The sequence below is a fragment of the Mastomys coucha genome, unplaced genomic scaffold (genome assembly GCF_008632895.1).
Source record: "Mastomys coucha isolate ucsf_1 unplaced genomic scaffold, UCSF_Mcou_1 pScaffold22, whole genome shotgun sequence".
Lineage (NCBI taxonomy): Eukaryota > Metazoa > Chordata > Mammalia > Rodentia > Muridae > Mastomys > Mastomys coucha.
The window spans coordinates 55,918,892-55,939,210 of record NW_022196905.1 but is presented as its reverse complement, the minus strand read 5'-3'; the positions used below and the strand labels follow the sequence as shown (position 1 = coordinate 55,939,210).

General features: G+C 36.7%; 1 protein-coding gene across 1 annotated transcript in view; it reads right to left on the bottom strand.

Annotated features, from left to right (window-relative positions):
- The window catches only part of Dthd1 (death domain containing 1), a 71,189-nt gene that overhangs the window by 28,776 nt on the left and 22,094 nt on the right, over nt 1-20,319 (bottom strand). Inside the window, exons 6-8 of the mRNA XM_031341003.1 lie at nt 14,352-14,516; nt 10,574-10,863; nt 5,692-5,930 (exon numbers count right to left, since the gene is read on the bottom strand). Of these exons, the coding sequence (XP_031196863.1) occupies nt 5,692-5,930; nt 10,574-10,863; nt 14,352-14,516 (694 nt within the window). The remainder of the gene's footprint in view (nt 1-5,691; nt 5,931-10,573; nt 10,864-14,351; nt 14,517-20,319) is intronic.

Genomic DNA, 20,319 nt, shown 5'->3' with positions numbered 1-20,319 from the left:
TGGTTTAATGACACACTGTGTCTTTGACATGCTTATTGTTCAAATATTCTCAAAGTCCTAAACTCATGGTTATAAAAATATATTCAGACTACAACCCTGTCACAATCACCTAGTTCTCAGGACCTTCCCAACATACTACGGTAGACTTGCTTGTTATAAAGGTTTAATGTTAGCATGTCTTAAGCTAGGATCATGGCAGAGGAGAAAGTGTTCAAAAAGTTTGTTCTAAGTAGTGCTTAACATTATTAACTTCTTGTACTTATGGAAATTAAGCCACAGCATTTATTTTGTTAAAAGCATTTACTATTTGCGTTCTGTGGGTACTTCTATTTACTGACAAGTGAAACATTTCAATTCTGCTTAGCTGAGCTGGGCTGTTTTTAATTCTAAACTTTGTGGAAGAAGTCTGTTCTCACAAAACAAAGGTCATGGTTTCAATTCCCATTTAGGTATTCACTGGCTGTAAAAGAGGAAAAACACTTCCGCAGCCACAGATTCTTTCTCAGCCCCGTGGAACTTATTTGAAAAAGTTTTGTGTAAAAGTTATGGCCAAGAGTGTGAATCTGGAAAGCCCGGTACAAACCCATCTGGGAAGAAAGGAAAGTACAGATGGCATATTGATAGTCAATTTGTCTACGAAAAGCAGCAGACATTTAAGATGTTCTATCTTTAAAGTGATGATGTAGTTTCAAGATGATAAGTTTCAAGGTTGAATACTTTTAAGACTTGTGGAAATGACCTCATTGATCTAGTTATTCATAAAACACTTTCTGAACTTCCGTATTTATCAGGCATTGTATGGCAAAGTTGAGTAGAAAAATATGTTCATCTATATTGTCAACTGTGCCTTCCCAACTGGAGAAACAATGCTCTCAGTAAGAGATTTCTTCTTCTGAATGAGGCCAAAAGAGTAGAAGGAGGGGAATAAGAAAGAAGGAAATATGGAGTACGGAGAAAAGGAGATGGAATGAAGGGAGGAAGAAAGGATAGAAGAAAGGAAAGAAGGAAGGAAGGAAAGGAAAAGAAAGGATGGAGGAAGAAAGAGAAAAATGGAGGAAGGGAGGGGATGGAGAGAGGGAAGAAGAGAGATTTAGAAATATTCTGTAGGCTCTTTTGCACATGCTTACAATCAACTTTATAGTGTCAGGCATTTAGTCTTTCCTATGCAGTGGACTTGATATAAAATCACAGAGCATTTGGTTGATTATCTCCAAAATAGTAGGTGTAATGGAACTATTTAATAAGTAGGCATCTTGCATGTCATGTCACTATTACATCAAACATGGTGTATAGGTGAGTGAGGGCACAGATGAGTTTACTTTCCCCAAAACTTGAATAGCACCTTCCAGTACTTTGAACTCTAGCTGAGAGAGATGGGGGATAGAGAGAAAGATCCAAGCTGGTTCAGTTGCATATTAATCTTTATGTCATGTAAACAAACCATGCAGTGTCTTCTTGACAGAGTCTTATCATTTTGTTCTGGTGGGCAACCAAGAGCAAAGAGGAAAAAATGCATTGTTTGGAGCTTCTGGGACCTTTCTGGTCAACAACTCATAGGGAAGTATTTTGCATCTAATGTGGGTTTTGCTTGAAAGCCCATGGCTCCTTGGAGCAGAATAGTGATATTCATATACTATGTATTAGTCTTATTTTCATACTTCCTAACACTTCCAGAATAGCCACCCATATAGGAAATGTACCTCCATTCCAACCTCTTTTAAACACATTTTTTAAAGATATAAAGCAATAGGATTTTTGCATGCTTTTACATGTATTTTTAGCTTTTGGTAGCCCTCCCAACCCCATCAATTTCCCAATCCTATCTAGGTGGATTTTTTCATGCTAAAGCTGTGTATACTTTGTTATTTATTATTCATTTTATATTTATTATTCCCTGCCTTAGTGTTTTTCTCCCAATACCCCTTTCTTGATTCCTAGTAGATAATTATATTTATACCTATAACTAGTTCTGCTTTCAGTACCTAACAGAGATGTACGCTTTTGAAGAGGGTGCCAATTAATGCAAGACTCATATTTGTTCAAATGACTGAGAATAAGTGACAGATGAGTGTATATATATATATATATATATATATATATATATATGAATCAGCATTTTAGAAAATAATTTAATCTTCACCTATTTAAACACACACATGTACATACAAAATACACAAGCAGATATGCAATGAATCTGTATTAGTATTTCTCAGGCATTGGTAATCCCTCAATAAAATGTCAAAATAATTTCCACAGAAGGTAATAAAAACAGCGAGGTTGAAATGTATTTAAAATCATCTGTTGAGAAACAATAAGCAAGGCATTGCAGTGGAATATGGTAGCTACAACAACAGATGAAGTGTGCAATCTGTGGCTGTGTATGGCAGCAACACTGAGGTTGGAATAGAGTGAAGTTGGGACAGCTTCCTGGGAAATGTCACACTGAGGCAGAGACACAAGAGGTGGCCAACAGGAGCAGGCAGATGAGTGAACAGTGTGTGTCAGAGTCAAAGCAGAAAAATAGCTCATGACACAATTATGGTGATCAGATATAAACTTTCACGGAGGAAATCTGTATAAACTCGCAGTTAGCTAGCTTGAATAATTCACGTAATTATTTCAAGAATCAGACAGACCACAGAGGAAATAGAGATAAAGGAAGGTTGAGCCTATGTCATGTGCTTTTTTATATAAAGTTTCTTTTTCTGTGTATATGATCTCTCTTAGAATTGTCTGATACCATGGAAATAAACTCTTGAGCCTTTCTGCTAGGAAGGTCTACTGTGCTCTGATTTGTCTCCTAATCACGCCAACGCTGTAGAACAGCAACCCAGCTTTCTGGGGAAAAAATGTACTCAACTAAGCAACCTACAGAGCATCCCTGATATGTATTCTCCACTCCAAATCTTTATATATTCACCAGATCAGCTCCTCAGCCTGACAGGCAAGGCCTTGCATGCTAAAATACTAGTCTGATAACATCACAGAACCCCATGCAGCCCAGAGTTGTGAGCCTCAGGGAAGTTTATTGTGGGTGGATATGAAGCACCCCTCATGTGTAGTCAGGCACATTTAATGCCTAGACTATGCCAGGCTCATCATTTAAGACAAGACATGTCCAGAACAGACTAGATCTAAATACAACAAAATGAAACCAAAGAGGATTATAGGTTAAATAATGACTAGTACATGGGGGAATAAAAAGACCAAATAACATGTGAACAGAGACTTGAACATTAGAGTAGCATCTACAGAAGCACATTCAAATCCTTCCTTTTAGGCAATTGAAATAACTAATGTGTGAGGGGATGGCTATGCTAATTGTCGCAGCTTGATCATTCCATGTTATATAGACAGAAAAACTTTTACTTAATAAATATATGTTTATCTTGGTTACTGCCAATGGTGATTGAACCCAGAACCTCACAATGCTGAACACATGTCTATCACTCAGTTATACCCTAGACAATATACGTACAATTATTGTGTCCATTAACATCAAAACAAGAGCTAGAGACACTGCTCAGTAAAGAAAAAGAGAACCAACTTCTGCAGCTTTTCATAACACACACACACACACACACACACACACACACACACACGTAGTGATTGAAGGGAAATCATGAATAAATGTAGAGACAAACTGCAGACGTACAAATGGAAGTGAATGTTCCTTTAGATGACTATACTGTCCTGAACGTAGCTCAGATTTTTGCCATCAGTGGTTGAATAGCATGTGCCTCCCTGCTCAGCACCCCAGTACCTCCTTTAAGCCATCAGGTAAAGGCTCCCAGGGCTCATCGCTTGCTCCTCTGCACTAAGGCTGCTTTCATTTGGCTGGTGCCCATGGGTGTGCTGTTCACTAACTTTTCCCAGTAGTTTGCCTGTTTTTTCAACTTCTACAACTTCCAGAGAGAATCTAGATACCTGCACCTTTCTTCTGTTTACTGGGCTAAGAATAGAAGTTTTATCTGCTTAGGAAGCAACCATGCAGAGGTTGCTGGACACCCACCCTGGGAATAAATTTCCTGTGTGGGATTCCCTCGTCTGCACTTAGCCCTAGGATCTTGGAAAACAGGACTGAACCTGCTCTGTCTCCACTCCCAGTAACATAAGAACAATGGCATTGCATCATGAGCTTCTATGAGGATTTAATGACACAATGCATGTAAAAGCACTTAAAAAGATTTTTGTGTTTTGGAAGTTATGTTAATGGCCTTAATTGAAATGTGGATTTCTGCTAAGGTATTTATATCTCTCACCCCAATAAAATGCATTCCATTTTCTTGCTGTAAGCCAGATTTTTCTTCATGTCTAATGGTTACATTCCAATGAACAGAAAAAAAGAGTAATGTAATCAGTACAAAATAGCTACTGTTTTTACCTCCGGAGATGCTATTTTAACCTCTGAACAACTATTAATGCATTATTTTAGAATTTATCTAATCAGATCTAATCTTATAATGCAGTTTTATATACATGTTTTACATAATCCATTAGGAAATTTTACATACATTCATTTAGGAAAGTATTATTCCATAGAAATAGAATTTTAGGTACATATTACCATTGATTTGTATAACATTATTTAACCTGATCAAATGAACAAAATATTAGAAATATGCCATTTCATCATAATAAACAAATTATGATTCATTAATATATCTTTAGTGACACAAGATTTCTCTTTTATGGCTTAGTCATATGTGGATAGTAGACACTACTCTTGATATCATAGTTTCTGACTACATTTCACTTATGTAGTTCAGGATTTATAAGAACACACAACAGAGCACATCCTTTTTCAGAAGTACAATTTATGTTTGTTAATAATGGATAGTACAAAATCCAGCTGTGATGCTTCACACCTATACTCCTAGTACTCGGCATTTAAGAAAAAGGGATTTAGAGTTCAAGGTCATCCTCAGCTACATAGGAGTTTATGAATAATGGGCTACACAAGACACCTAAAAAAACATACAAAATCTGTAAGCAGAAAACATGTTTCTGAGTTTGAAAACACAAAAGGTAAAAACAGAAAAAAAATATTTAGCTTTCTTTAAAAGTAAAAAAACTGTTTTCTTGCAAGAGAGTAATAACATGATATTTCAGCATTATTTTACATTATTAAGGTAGGTTAGCTATTCTCATACATGGGAATGTACTTATACAATAATAAAATGTGAAGATGTTTTTATGTGTTTGATTTTTCTAGAAAATAATTTAATCTGATTTTCTGACATAAGACAGATTATTAGATATGAATAACTTGTAAAATAACATGCTGGAACTAAAACTATCGGTTTTACTGAAATTATTTTGATGTTATTGCCATGTTCAGAATGATCTGTCCTTCATGTATAGTCTGAAATACACTCAGTGTTTTCATAAATGATGTCTCAGTAACTTAGATGATGTCTCAGAAGATGAATGGCATTGTGAACACATTCATTAACAAAATGTTATAAAGAACAGATCAATGTACATAGCTCTAGTTAGAAAACCTAACATTAACAATAGCAGAAACCCTGATACATATTCTATCACTTTAGAACTGATCCTATCTACCCCTTCTTTATCAAATCTGTCATTGTTATATCTGTCCTTCTATATCCATTTATTTGCAGAACTCATTGTTAATAGGAAATTACAAAGAAACAACAAAAGCTGTTACATAGATTACTAACTTACCTTTGGCAATTTCAATGGTAATTTGCAAACTGGAAGCTGATAAAAATGTTCATGAAGTGTTTGATCCAAATTGGGGACAATCTTCTCTCTGGGTACTTTGTAGACTGTAATGGTACCTTTATAATGAGGACAACTATAATTCCCAAATTCATCCACCTCTTTGATGTGGAGTTCTAGCCTGGGTTTTCTTTGCAGGTGAAAAATGAGCTTGTAGTCTTTCCCATAATCCTTCCCATTGCCTAAAAAGGAGATACATTTGTCACCAATAAAATAGTTAGTTCGCTTTAATTTTCTAAAATCTAAGTGACATGTAAGTGTCTTGCATGTTATCATTGCTTGTGAACATATAACCTAACAGCCATAGCAGGTTACTGTATATTACTAAAAGGACTTCTCTTCTGTTGTGGGCCAAGTTTTTCTGCAAGCTTCCACATTTAAGTTTTCCCTTTTTTTTTCCTCTTCAGCATTTTCTAATACTAAAATTTTGGAAACATTCATTTTCCAGTATTTAGAAAGTTATCTTCACTCTCCAAGAATGATCTTTCCCCGTTCTCTTTGCTGTTCCTACCACAATTTGCTCTGACATGGCCTTGGATAGGATATTCTAGTGTTCCATTCTCCTGTGATGTGTGGCTGTTTAATTATACATTAAAATTAAATTCAAGGCCACTAAAAAATCAACTTCTGGGCCTCCTAGATGGTTGAGCAGGCAAAGGTGTTTGCAACCAAGCCTAAATATTTTATGTCAATCCCCAGATTCCACATGGTAGAAAGAGAGATTAAATCCCTACAAGTTGTCCTCTGATATCCACATAAACTCATTGGCGTGCAGGCACACGCATGCACACACACACAAACACTCTAAATGTTTTAAATATGTTTTAATAATTCAACTTCTCAGTCACTCTGCACGTACTTACCATGCTTGATGGCTACCACGTAAATCTCATGGTTTTCTTAGTTTCTTTCTTTTTTGTTTGTTTGTTTGTTTTGTTTTGTGGTTTGTTTGTTTGTTTGTTTGAGACAAGGTTTCTCTGTGTAGCCTTGGCTCTCCTAGAACTCACTCTGTAGACTAGGTTTGCCTGGAGTTCACAGGGATACCCCTGCCTCTGTCTCCTAAATGTGGGAATTAAAGGTGTGCACCACCACTGCCTGGCTAGTGGAATTCTTAATAAAGAGCACAGAAATAAAAGATTTCCCAACTTATAGAAAAAGGCAGTGCTGTTGTAGAACTTCCAAGTGAAATCGTTACTGGATTTCTTAAAATTATTAAGGAAATATGGTGGATGCTCTTAAAGCAAAGGCATAGATAAGTCTTGTCATTGAAAACAAAGAAATTCTGTGAACAAAAATTTCACCTCTGTAGGTTGTAGATCCTACTATTGCAATAGTAAAGAGGGTCTTACTGCTTCCTCTGAGAGCATATGTCTGCATTAGAGCAGCACATCTTTAGGAAGCTGTGATGGAGCAGCTGAGCTTGTATGTTTGAATTGTAAAGTATAGAGCCAACTTCAGCCTCCACTATTCGTCAGTATGGTAATGTCTGTTCAGTGTTGACGCTCAGAGAACTTTTAGGCCCTGCTCTTCCTCATGTTTAAAGAAGGAGAAATAACACTTGCTTTTCAATATTACCTTAAAAATGACCTGACATAATATGAATAATATAATTGCTCACAGACGTGGCATATATCAAATGCTGGATAAATGACAGCACAATAGTAAAGGAAAAAATAATTAGATTCTTTTGCTATTCTGCATCTGTATGCAAACAAAACTTATTAGACTCGCAGTGAAACATCAAATGGAAGTTCTACTCTCCAGGAATCCACGAAGCATAAGACCCTTAGCTATCTCTTACACAATGAATGCTTTATATTTCACCCAGAGGGAAGAATTCAGTGAAAGATGTAGAAGACATTGCTGTTTCCCTTCTATGGCTACTAAAAGGCATTTTGATAAATTTCTAAACTACAGTTAAAAGCAGGAATAGAATGGTTCTCAGTTACAGAAAGGACTCAGGCAGACTCCCTTCTGTAAGGTTGCATTTTGGCAATCTGGCTAGATTTGAGAGAAGCAGACATCTAAGAAAAGAATGACTTAGTTGGGGGAGGGTTCTTAAAAAGGTTTTATACTAGTTTTTAATATGTTATTTTGAGAGATTAAAATGTAGTCTAAATTTTAAGTTCAAGTTTTCAGATCTTTTGAGTAACATCTTTTTAGGTCTCTGTTTTATACCCCAAAAACTATCAGAAGCAATGGCACAACTTTGATCTCAGTAGACTTTCACTGAAAAAATTTCCCCTCCATATTTACAATTACTCGAAAGTGATGATTAATATGCAGGATTCAAAGCTGTGGAGACAAGCCTACATTGGTTAAATTCAGATCTAGAATTTGTAAACCTATCATTTCTACTCAACTCCTTTTAAAAGTTAGTAGTATATGTAATGGAACCCTAAAGACACATCTGTAAATAAAATAGGGATAAAGTTCTTGAGGGCTTACCAGGAACTGATTCATGATCTCAAATGCAGCTTGTTATGCTCTGTTTTAAAGTTGGTCTTGTACTGTTACTAAGATAGAACATTATGTTTTGAGAGCCACCATTTTATAATAAAAAGAAACAAATGATTAAAAAGTACAAAAAATAATAGTATTTTTCCCTCATTCTCTGACACATATAAAGGAGAAGTTAAAAGTGACTTATTTCTAACTGTGAGAAGGACAGCATTACCTAACTAACCTTTAGTGAGGTTTTTGCCAGTCTTAACATATTAGACACATAGTACCTACAAGAGAAGTGAGACAATCACTATTCCACAGATACTTGCCATTTAAAAAAAAATGTATTTATATTTTGTGAGTAACCAGAGGTTTCTTACAGCAATGCATATTTTCTCGGAAATGATTGTTGTCTCTTTTATTGACATCATAGGAAGGAAGTACATATACACGAATGAGTGCTTTCACTAGAAAAGGCAAATGAGGAAGCTAAAGTACTAGCTGTATGAGGAACCAAAGAATCCTGAGAGAAACAGTGGCTCTGAGTGTTTCTATGATTCTAACCCGCTATCCACAACTTGTACCTCGAAGGTCAGTCAAGACCTTACAGAAATGGCTCCGCTTCTAAACTAGCTCCTTACCTGGACTCTTCCCTTCAATCCTCCCCTTGCAGTTTATGCCCAACTGAGTTATAGTGTAGCTTGAGTCCTGTTACACCTGTATGAACCACTCATCTCAAACAAAATCTCATGCACAGTCTGTGCAACCGATCTATTTATCTCCCACTGTCTTTCAATGTGTCTTGTGACCCTGCTTGCTTAAGCTTTTGATGATCCTTAACAGGCAATTTACATGCACATGTAATGCCTATGCCTAGAACGTACTTCCTGAGATGGATAGGGAATCTTATACTTAATAGCTCTTCTGTGATCATTGTTTAAAACTATAACCCTTCCCCTTCTTTATGTTTCCTGCTTTGGGTTTCTGCATTGTGTATTTTAGCAAGCATTATACTCCCTTAGTTACTTATTCTGGCTTGTGTCTAGGTGGCAATAAGCATAATAGTGGATATGTTTTCCTGAGTGGGTAAAAGTATGATTAATTTAATATGTTACCATGGACTTAGCAGAATCACTTTCCGAGGCCAGAGGACATAAGACAGTGAGAGTGTATTGAAGGCACACAGACTTGCACAGAGCATCTTGAAACAAGAGGAGTAAGACAACAATATCATTTACATAAAACCTTCTTTAAGAAATTGCTAGCACTTTCTGGATTTTCTTTGCCTTATAAGAGGCTCTTAAGGGTCATGCAACAAAATGTATAAGTGCTGTATTAACATCTCTAACAGAGTAGAAATGGAACCATGTTCCATCTCTGTCCTGAAGAATGACAAACAAATGATAAAGATCAAGATAAACCAACATTCCTTTGATTTCATCTCAGGACTAAGACCAGTGTTTATGAATTCTAAACCTTTCTCAGAAGAGTCACCTTTGTGGTATAATTGTATGTTGGAGACTTTGGGATTTTTAAAGGACAGTTGTCTAAATTAGACACATAATTAATAAATTTATTCAGCATTAATTCATTCAGTCATCCCAATTACTAGTACAGCGTTAGGACTTTTATTTTCATTTCTACTCACAGAATTTCTTCTCTCTGCCCCATATCATCCTAGATAATGGGTGTTACATGGTTCACCCAACAAGACTACCCACTTGTAATGACAGTCTTGATAAACAGGCGTTGAATGAGTAAATAGAAATTTGTGTCTGTGGCAAGGGACACATAAGAAAAGGTGAAGATCTGTGAAAATAAAATAAGGTGGTAATAAAAATAAAGACTGGCATGAAAAAGAAGGAAGAGGAAGAAGAGGAGGAAGAATAGAAGGGGAAGAAGAAGAAGGAATATTTTCCTTGAACGTGATCATTAAGAAAATAAAGAAGGAGACATTAAGCATGGGAGAGAGATTGGGGTAAGATGAGGGTCCAGCAGGCAGAGAATACCTGGACTTACAAATCGAATTCAGGACAGGCTTGTTACACAGAGAAAGCCCATCTCAAAAAAAAAATAAAACAACGAAAAAAAATGGAATATTACTGAGTGGAAGCTAAGAAGTTGTCATGAGGAAGAGAAGATGCTAGCCTGACTCAGGAAGCAATCATAGAGAAGACTGGTCCCAAAATACTATCACCTGAAATCATTCCATAAATACACACACAGCCTTCTGCAGAGAGAATGCCTAAATGGATTAGTCTCTGAATGTTTCCCTAATTTCTAAGGAGGTCTTTCTTACTAACACACATTTGGGTGTGTTGCAACTAAGATTTGTGGCTTAAAGTCTGTAGAACATGTAAAAATATTGCCTCATACTTACTCGAACCAAATATGTTTCCAGTAAACCTTAAAAGAAGTTGTTCTCCTTCTCTTACTTGGAACTGTCTAGATGATTCTGGAAGTCCTCCAAACCCTTCTGAGCGTAAGCTCTTTAGTACCAGATTTAACTCCTTAGAAGGTACCGCTAAAATAACCACTCTATGTGGATTGTCCTTCTGGTGTGACAGTACAATGCAGGCAGTGGTCCTGAGACAGGCTTCCTCTAATGACTTGACAAAAGAAACCAAGTGGCTATTGTCCACTGGGGAAGACAGGTGGAGCACTATAAACCTGTGCAAAGGGAAAGAGGCAAGACCAGAACAGGGGATGAGACATTGAAACACCACAGACCCAGGGAGAAAGTTATTTTTATTAACTTTCACTTAAAGCAAACATTCTGATGGCCAACTAGCTATATTAATGGAGGACTTTAGTGAAACCTTGGCAGTCAAGAAACTAGTTCAGATCAACTAAGTCCTTCTGTTGTCTTTATCTGTCTTTTTGTCTGTGTGTTGGTGTGTTTTATATGCATGTGTTTCTGTGGGTGTATACATCTGTAAGTTTGGATGTTTGGGCACATGTATGTGCATGCATGGGGAAAAATAGGCCAATGTTAGATGTTAGATACCTCTCTCCATTCTACTACTCCTTATTATTTGAAATAGAATGTTTCAATGAACATAGAGAGTTCATTGTGTTCCTTAGGTTAGCTGGCCAATGAGTTCCAGACATCTGCCTGTCTCTTTTCTTAGTACTGGAGTTGCATGTGGTAACTGTCATGCGAAGGCTCTTAAATGTTGGGGAACTGAACTGAGATTTGTGGTTTAAAGTCTATAGACTTGTTTGCATGGCAGGAACTTTACTCACTGAGATCCTTCCCTAGGCCTCAAGTTAAATTCCAAAGCATGATTTTGATTATTGTCATATGGTTTCCTCTTGCTGTGTAGGTCAGCCAGCCTTGAACACACAACAGTCCTTCTTCGACCTTCTACATGAGATTACAAGTATGTACTACCACATCCACATCTAAACCATACCCTTAAAGTAAGCATCCTGTCTCACCTGAATACTAAATGTGCCCCCAAATGTTTTAATTATAGAGTCATGTGTCCCATAGCACTTCAATCGGTGATTGAAAGCACATACGTGGGTGGTCCTTTAAGAATATCATGGAGTTGAGAAATTCTATCACTTAGTATCACTTAGTGATGCTGCAGTCTTCAAACCACAGTACAAGCATATTACCCACACATTTGAGGTGATGTTGGTATGAGAAATCTACTGCCCTGCAAACTGTATGAAATTACAGCACATATAATTATGTGCACTACATGATACTTGATGACAACAATAAACAACTATGTTAATGGCATTTGTATTTACTATAATATATTTTGATCATTAATTTAGAAAATACTCCATCAACATAAGTATACCACCAAGGAGGGGTCCAGAAGAAGGCATTGCAATCATGGAAGAGGACAGTTCCTGCTATGTTGTTGATCTTAAAGAACTCCTTGTGGGTATGTAGGTAAAAGTATTATGGTGATTCTGGTATATGTGGACATAGAATAATGTGCATTTGTGCCTTTGACTTTAACAATTACAAATTAAATTAATCTGCATGGGTTAGTTTTAATCTATAGTTCCAGCATTCAGGAGGAAGAGTCAGGAAGATTGCCATGAACTTGAGGTCAGCCTTGTCTAAATAGAACGTTCCAGGTTATCTGGTGAGATCTTGTAAGATCCTTTCTCAAACAACATGAAATAAAAAATGAATAAAACTTTTAAATGGAAATGTTCAGAGAATAAATGTAAATGTGGGTATGTTGAAATATTATCATGGTTATGAAGAATATGAAATATTATTATCATATTCTGCCCTTCTTGAAGACCCAAGTTAGGTCCCCAGCACCAATGTCAGGCTGCTCAAAATCACCAATACCCTCAGCCCTAAGGAATACCACACCCTCTTCTAAACTTCCTAGGTTTCTCCATTCTTAGAAAAGAAAAGAATGTAAGGGAAACAGTTTGACATAGCCAAACAATTGATTTCTGTTTTAATTTTTGCTACAAATGATCCAAAATTTAAAACTTGTAGATGCATGAAACTCTAAAATAATAGTAAGCAATGTTGTTTATGATTGAAGAAGATGTAATAAATTCAGCCTCACCAATGACATGGTATTTATTAAGCCTACAGAGATGTACAGTAACATCCTATGCTTTCAGAATCAGTAGTCAATGACTTACCCAGAACCTGCAAACTCAATTCACAGTAAATGAACACTATGGATATATATTTTAAAAACATCTTTTATGCTATATTTTTATTATGATGATATACCTTTTTGTAAACCAGCTTCTGTATGCTTATATACACAGGTTGTAATTTCATATGGTGTTCAGTCTAAAAGTTTGTTGAAAATGAACCTAGATCCATAAGATTCAACTTACACTCTTAAGTGTTTTCAGGTCATGCCCTGCTGGTTTGTGTGGGAATGCTGTGCTCCTTGCATGACTATGCACTTACTAAGATTCATAATTTTCATAATTCCAGCATTAAATAGAGTATGGTTATAGAATATTATTGAAGTAATGCTTCAAAATACAGAAGCAAACTGTGCTCAAAAAAATCCATTTATAAAACACAAGTAAGTGCAGACAAAATACTCACCTCCATTTCTGGGTTGTGAGAGATTTTACAGTGGATCTTGTTTTGGGTTGAATTTTGTTTGAGTACTAATACTCAAGAGTATAACATATTATTTCCCTATAGAGGTGTATAAATTCACTAGGATGACCCTAATTCAATATTACTAGTGTTATTCCAAAGAGTATTCAGAATAAAAAGAAACAAATGCATTGTATGAGGAGTGTTCTAGAACTGTAAGATAATAGCCTCAATTTGTGACACTTTATTACAGCACCCCACGAAACTGATACAGACTTAGATCACAGAACTGGGCAAGTTAACCCTTGATCATTCTCCAGTCAATAAAAAAGCCCTTCTCCAGAGCAGCCTTTTCCCACAATTGAGGACTGCCAGGTTGAACCATCAAAGCCATCTACTGTGCTATATCATAGCTCCCCTGAGGCACCAGACTGGGGAAAATCCAAGTAAAACCAGCTCTTCCACTGTCTTCTCTGGATCCCTCTGCTTCTTTTATTTGCTCAAAGGATGTTTGTTGCTAAGAGGCCTCCCTCACCCATTCAATTGCCCTCTCATCTCACACTGTGTTTGTGCATAATTTGGCTCCAGATAATGATAGAGGTAAAGTTGTCATTATGAAATGAAACCTATCTTTAGACATGGGATTGTCTTCACGAGTATCAACACTTCATGTCCCTTAACTGTCTAACATGCTCCTTTAATGGGCTGTCTAGAGAACATGGAAATGAGGACATTAAATGAAGGAACTGAAATAACAAATTCAGTTTATATCCAAATAGTTATGAGATGAGCATAATAAGAATAGTTAATTACTCTCCTGTGGTATTTAAGAAATGAAGGTGCTGTTCTGAAAGTATTTTGGGGTTAAGAGAAAGCTATAAAAACAAACTGATGTTGCAAGGTGTTTTGAAAGTCCTACTTAAGCTATCCTGAGCAGAACACCAGAGAACCCAGGTCAATTGCGGTTTGCATTTCTAAGTACACCCTAAAAGACAGCTTATATTTCTATAGGAGTAATAAAAATATAGACTTATGACTGTTCCTACACATTAATTACATGCTGTAAGAGAGAGCCGTCACCTCTGATTGTTTCCTATGGTCTTACCTCTCCAAGTGTTCACATAATTCAAATGATACCAAACCACTCTGGACAGTTCTCACCACAACATCATCAACCCCAAACCAACCACTGTCTCTGCTTCTGAATCCTAGTAATTTCAAATTTTCACAGGCATCATTACCAGGTTTTCTGATTGATGTACTTTTGGACCTATAAAATCAAAACAGAAGTGGGTAAAATTTGCATAGCAAAAATCACATTTAACAATCTACTTTTCATGAAATAACTAGCCCAATAACAATTCAACATGTATATATTATGTATTACTAATTATCCCTTATGTCAAGGATAGAAAAATGGGATTACTATAGCCTTTGCTTCTAGGAATATCTACAAACTATCATAATAGTGTCTGTTAGTGCATGGGGTGATCTTGGTGGTTCTAAAAAAGAGCAAGAACAATTCTAAAGAATAGTTGCAGAGCAAATGTTTATAGGATAGATTTGAAGAATTAAGTACATTTTAGTACTGACAAAAAGAAGTTTAAATAAACACTTAGAAACATAATGAACTCACAGATTCAAGCACAGATGCTTTAAACATACGCCTAAGTGATTGTATAGCATGCTAGGTAAAGCTATGACCTACACCATTTTATCTCCTTGCTGGTTCTGTCTTTTATAAACAAGTGACCATGTATAAGTATTTTATTTCTATATGTCTGAATTTCACTGATTATCACATTTAAATAACATTACCTTTATCATAGAGTGATCTGTCAACAGTTGTGAGGATTCATTGAACATGTGAGTGGTATCAGTATTTCCATACTATTTCCTACAGCAGAAGATAGCCAATATGCTACGTATCCTGATAATATAATGTGTCCAGCCCAAAGTCTGAGAGCTGTATGGACCATGTAATACTGTTTACCAATTAGAGCTTCCACAGACCAGTTTCTGAGAACCTGCCAATATGGTTCCCTTTCTTTGGAATTTGATTATTTAGGAGTTCAAAGACTGTGACTTATCACTTTTGTTTGGTTGTAAAGCTCTGGAATATAGAAATTAACTAAGTGTATGATTAATTAAGAACAAAATCTATATTTAAGGGGAGAAAAAAGTCAATGTGAAAGACAGTGGAGTCCTTTTTTTCAGTTTTTTTATTAGATATTTTCTTTATTTGCATGTCATATAATATCTACTTTCCTGGTTTCCCCACCAAAAAGAAAAAAAGAAAAAGAAAAAAACCTGTTCCCTCGCCCCTTTCCCTACTCAACAACCCACCCTCTCCTGCTTCAAGGCCCTGGAATTCCCCTACACTGGGGTATAGAATATTCACAGGGCCAAGGGCCTCTCCTCCCATTGATGACCAATTAGGCCAACCTTTGCTATACATAGGCTGCTGGAGCCATTAGTCCCACCATGTGTACTCTTTGGTTGGTGGTTTAGTTCCTGAGAGCTCTGAGGGTACTAGTTAGTTCATATTGTTGTTCCTCCTAAGGGGCTGCAAACCCTTCAGCTCCTTAGGTCCTTTCTCTAGCTCCCTCACTGGGAACCCTGTGCTCAGTCCAATGGATGGCTGTGAGCCTCTACTTCTGTATTAGTCAGGTACTGTCAGAGCCTCTCAGGAGACAGCTATATCAGGATCCTGTCAGCCAGCACTTGCTGGCATCCATAATAGTGTCTGGATTTGATGATTGAATATGGGAAGGATTTTCAGGTGGAACAGTCTCTGGATTGTCCTTCCTTCAGTTTCTGCTCCATACTTTGGCTCAGCAACACCTTCCATGATTTCCCCCTTTTAAGAAGGAATGAAGTATCCACACTTTGGTCTTCCTTCTTTAGTTTCTTGTGGTTTTTGGATTGTATTTTGGGTATTCCAAGCTTCTGGGCTAATATCCACTTATCAGAGAGTGCATACCATGTATGTTCTTTTGTGATTGGGTTACCACACTCTTGATGATATTCTCCAGATCCATTCATTTCTCTAAGAATTTCATAAATTCATTGTTTTTAATAGCTGAGAAGTACTCCATTGTGCAAATGTACCACATTTTCTGTATCCATTCTTCTGTTGAGGGACATCTGAGTTGTTTCAAGTTTCTAGCTATTATAAATAAGGCTGCTATGAACATAGTGGAGCATGTGTCCTTATTATATGTTGGAGTATCTTTTGTGTATATGCCCAGGAGTGGTATAGCTGGGCCCTCTGGTAGTACTATGTCCAATTTCTGGAGGAACTGTCAAACTGATTTCCAGAGACATGGTACCAGCTTGCAGCAGTGGAGTCTTCAAAGAGTAAATTTGAGATCTTTTAGTAAGTGTTCTTCTTGGATTCATTTAAGCAGCATCTGTTCATCACAACCAAGAGTAAAATGCCTTTGGTGCTGAACATCTTTGTGGGAAAACGTCTGGCAATTTCCTAGGGGACAGGAATGATCTATCCACTATGAATCAAAGTCTCTGTCTCTGTCTCTTTCTCTCTCTTTCTCTGTCTCTGTCTGTCTGTCTATCTGTCTGTCTCTCCCTCTCTCTCATTTTCTGTCCATCCCTATGCATTTGTGTGTGTGTAGGGGGATGTCTTAGATAGAGTTGATCTAAACTTAAAGTATTATTTTAGAAATTCTCCATTGGTTTCATGGAATCAAGGAAAATAAAATTAACATTTAGAGATATTAGATTTTAAATGTTAAGTTAAAAATCACATATGTGGTAAAAAAAATCATAATCTCAGTCATTTACTAAAAATTAACTTTACTAAATATAATGTTGATCCTCCCCTGACCCCACCCACGGTAGTAAGTATGCACTTTTTTCTGCCAATGCTTTGAGTTTTCTATGAGGTTGTGACATATCAGGGAAGCCCATACTCCAGAACTCAGGACAGACAATAACTTAACTCAGCCAAAATATGCATCTGGCATTTGTGAGCAATGGCCATTAATATATTGGCTAATCTTTTGTTCCGAGTGTAAAATGAGGTTGTATGCCTCTCCCATTGTAGTTGAGTGGAACTGTGTTCCATTAACTAATTGGAAATTAAAGAGAGATTCATCACTTTGAGGCCGTGAAAGTCATTGCTAATGGATCTACCCAAAGTTGTACAACAGCTATGACGGCAACCAGAATGTGTTTCATTGCCTAAGTACATGCACAAGAAGTAAGAAGTAGCCGTTGGTAGTCATGAAGTACAAGGATTGGATATTAACCCTTTTGGTTTTGAGAGTTTTGTTATCTTTTCATTTAACATAAGCTGATCTGTACTGTGTATTCCTTCTGTGTCCTATTAATGAGTTTCTAACAGATTTGGAATGGAAGTTCAGCTCTAGGCATCTATGCATATAAATAAAGGAAATATTCCTATTTTTCACTACAACTTGGATTTATGAAGTTGTAGTAGGTATCATCTGAATTAGGTAAAACATGCCAGTGAATACAAGTGGTACAGGGAGAACACACATGAGATACTAGGCTTTATTCCTAGTTCAAGGAAAAAATATACATACATACATACATATATACATAATACACACACACAATTACAAAACTTTTTGCTTAAAGACTTTTTGTTTGCTTTTCTGTCACTGAAATATTATCCTTAATAACCAAGGCATGTGTCTTAATAACTAAGACAGGAGAACTGAGACTGTGAGGCCAGCATTGGCTGAGCAGGTACCAGAAGAACTATATAAAGGGGCCATCTCAAAAAACAGGGAAAACATCCTGAATTATCAAACAGAATATACAGTAATTGACACAACTTAACTTTAAGTCAAATTATCCCATAATGTGTCCATTTATATCCCAGAAGTAATAGTTCTCTAACTGAACCCTGCTCTGCTTATGCACTATTTATGAACTTTGACAAATAATGTTGCCCAGCAATGACGAGAAGTTGGTCAAAAATCTAAAAATGACATGTTGTTGTTATGACAATTATCCAAAATAAAGTAGAGCAAGGCTAGGAATCTCTTCATCTGGTATGATGTGGAGCAAGAGAACACGAGTTTGAACGCTTAGCACTTATTGAAATGCCAGGTGGGTGGGTGTGCCTGCCCTTTTGTAATCCCACTAGTCAGGAGATGGACATGAGGAATCCTTGAAACAAACTTATTAGACAGACTAGTTGAACCTGTATGCTCTGCATCCAGGAGAGACCCTGTCAGATTAATAAGATGAAGCATGATTGAAGAAGATATTCCACTCCTACCTAGGGCCACCACATACATGCATGCATGCTTTCACACATGCACACACATACAATTAAAATAAATGAAAAATAGTACATCTTTTTTAAAATACTCTCATTTTATTTGATTTTTGAGGCTTTATTAAGTACTGTTGCTCTCAGTTTGGATCCTAATTCATATTTTCAAATGTAATTAATTACTTATGTTATTTTTCTTTTTTATTTGTATTTTTATTGGATAACTTCTTTACTTACATTTCAAATGTTTTTCTCTTTTTAGATTTCCCATTCTGAAACTCCCTATCCCATCCCACCTGCCTCTATGAGTGTGCTATGAGGGTAAAGTTGAATTTGTGGAACAATATAGTGTAAATTTGGTTTGTCATAAAATTGGTTTCTCCATCTATGGTAATTGAGATTTTGCTGGGTATAGTATCCTGGGCTGGCATTTGTGTTCTCTTAGGGTCTGTATGACATCTGGACAGGATCTTCTTAGATCCTTTCATAGATTCTGGTGAGAAGTCTGGGGTAATTATGATAGATCTATCTTTATATGTTACTTGACCTTTTTCGCTTACTACTTTTAATATACTTTCTTTAGTTTGTGCATTTGGTGTCTTGACTATTATGTGATGGGAGGAATTTCATTTCTGGTCCAATCTATTCAGACTTCTGTAGGCTTCTTGTGTGTTCATGGGCATTTCTTTAAGTTTGGGAAGTTTTCTTCTATAATTTTGATGAAGATATATTTACTGGCTTTTTAAGTTGGGAATCTCTTCTCTCTTCTATACCTATTATCCTTAGATTTGTTCTTCTCATTGTGTCCTTGAATTCCTGGATGTCTTGGGTTAGGAGCCTTTTGCATTTTGCATTTTCTTTGACTGTTGTGTCAATGTTTTCTATGGTATCTTCTGGACCAGAGAGTCTCTCTTCGGTCTCTTGTATTCTTTTTGGTGATGCTTGCGTCTATGACTCTTGATCTTTTTTCTAGGTCTTCTATCTCCAGCGTTGTCTCCCTTCATGATATCTTTATTGTTTCTGTTTTCATTTTTAGATCCTGAATGGTTTTGTTCAGTTCCTTCACCTGTTTGATTATATTTTCCTGTAGTTCTTTAAGGGATTTTTGTTTCCTCTTTAAGGGCTTCTAGCTGTTTACCTGTGTTCTCCTGTATTTCTTTAAGGGAGTTATTTATGTCCTTCTTAAAGTCCCCTATCATCATCATGACATGTGATTTTAAATCATAGTCTTGCTTTCCTGGTGTATTGGGGTATCCAGGGCTCTTGGTGGTTAGAGAACTGGGTTCTGATGATTCCAAGTAGCCTAGGTTTCTGTTGCTTATGTTCTTGCTTCTTGCCATCTGGTTACCTCTGGTGTTAGCAGGTTTTGTTGTCTCTGACTGTGGCTTGTCCCTCCTGCATGCTTGTGTCAGTACTCACAGACCAGTTTTCTCCAGGAGGAATTTGGGTATGGAGATCTGTACCACAGGGTCAGTTCCCGGCCTAGACAGAAACAGAAAGGATCCTGTTCTATGTTATCTAGGATCCTCAGTTCCTGTGTTCTGAGGGCTCTGGGAAGGTTCCACAGAGCAGAATTGGTGGTCTTACCTGTACTCACAGGTGTGTCAGCACTCCTGGGAGATCAGCTCTCTCCAGGCATTATTTGGGTAATGAGTGCTGTGGCATGGGATCAACTCTGGGCACAGACAGAAAATGGAAGGCAACATAGTACATCTTTTTGGTTTTTTTGTTTTGTTTTGTTTTGTTGTTGTTTGGTTGGTTGGTTGTTTTTTTTTTTTTTTTTTTTTTTTTTTTTTTTTTTTTT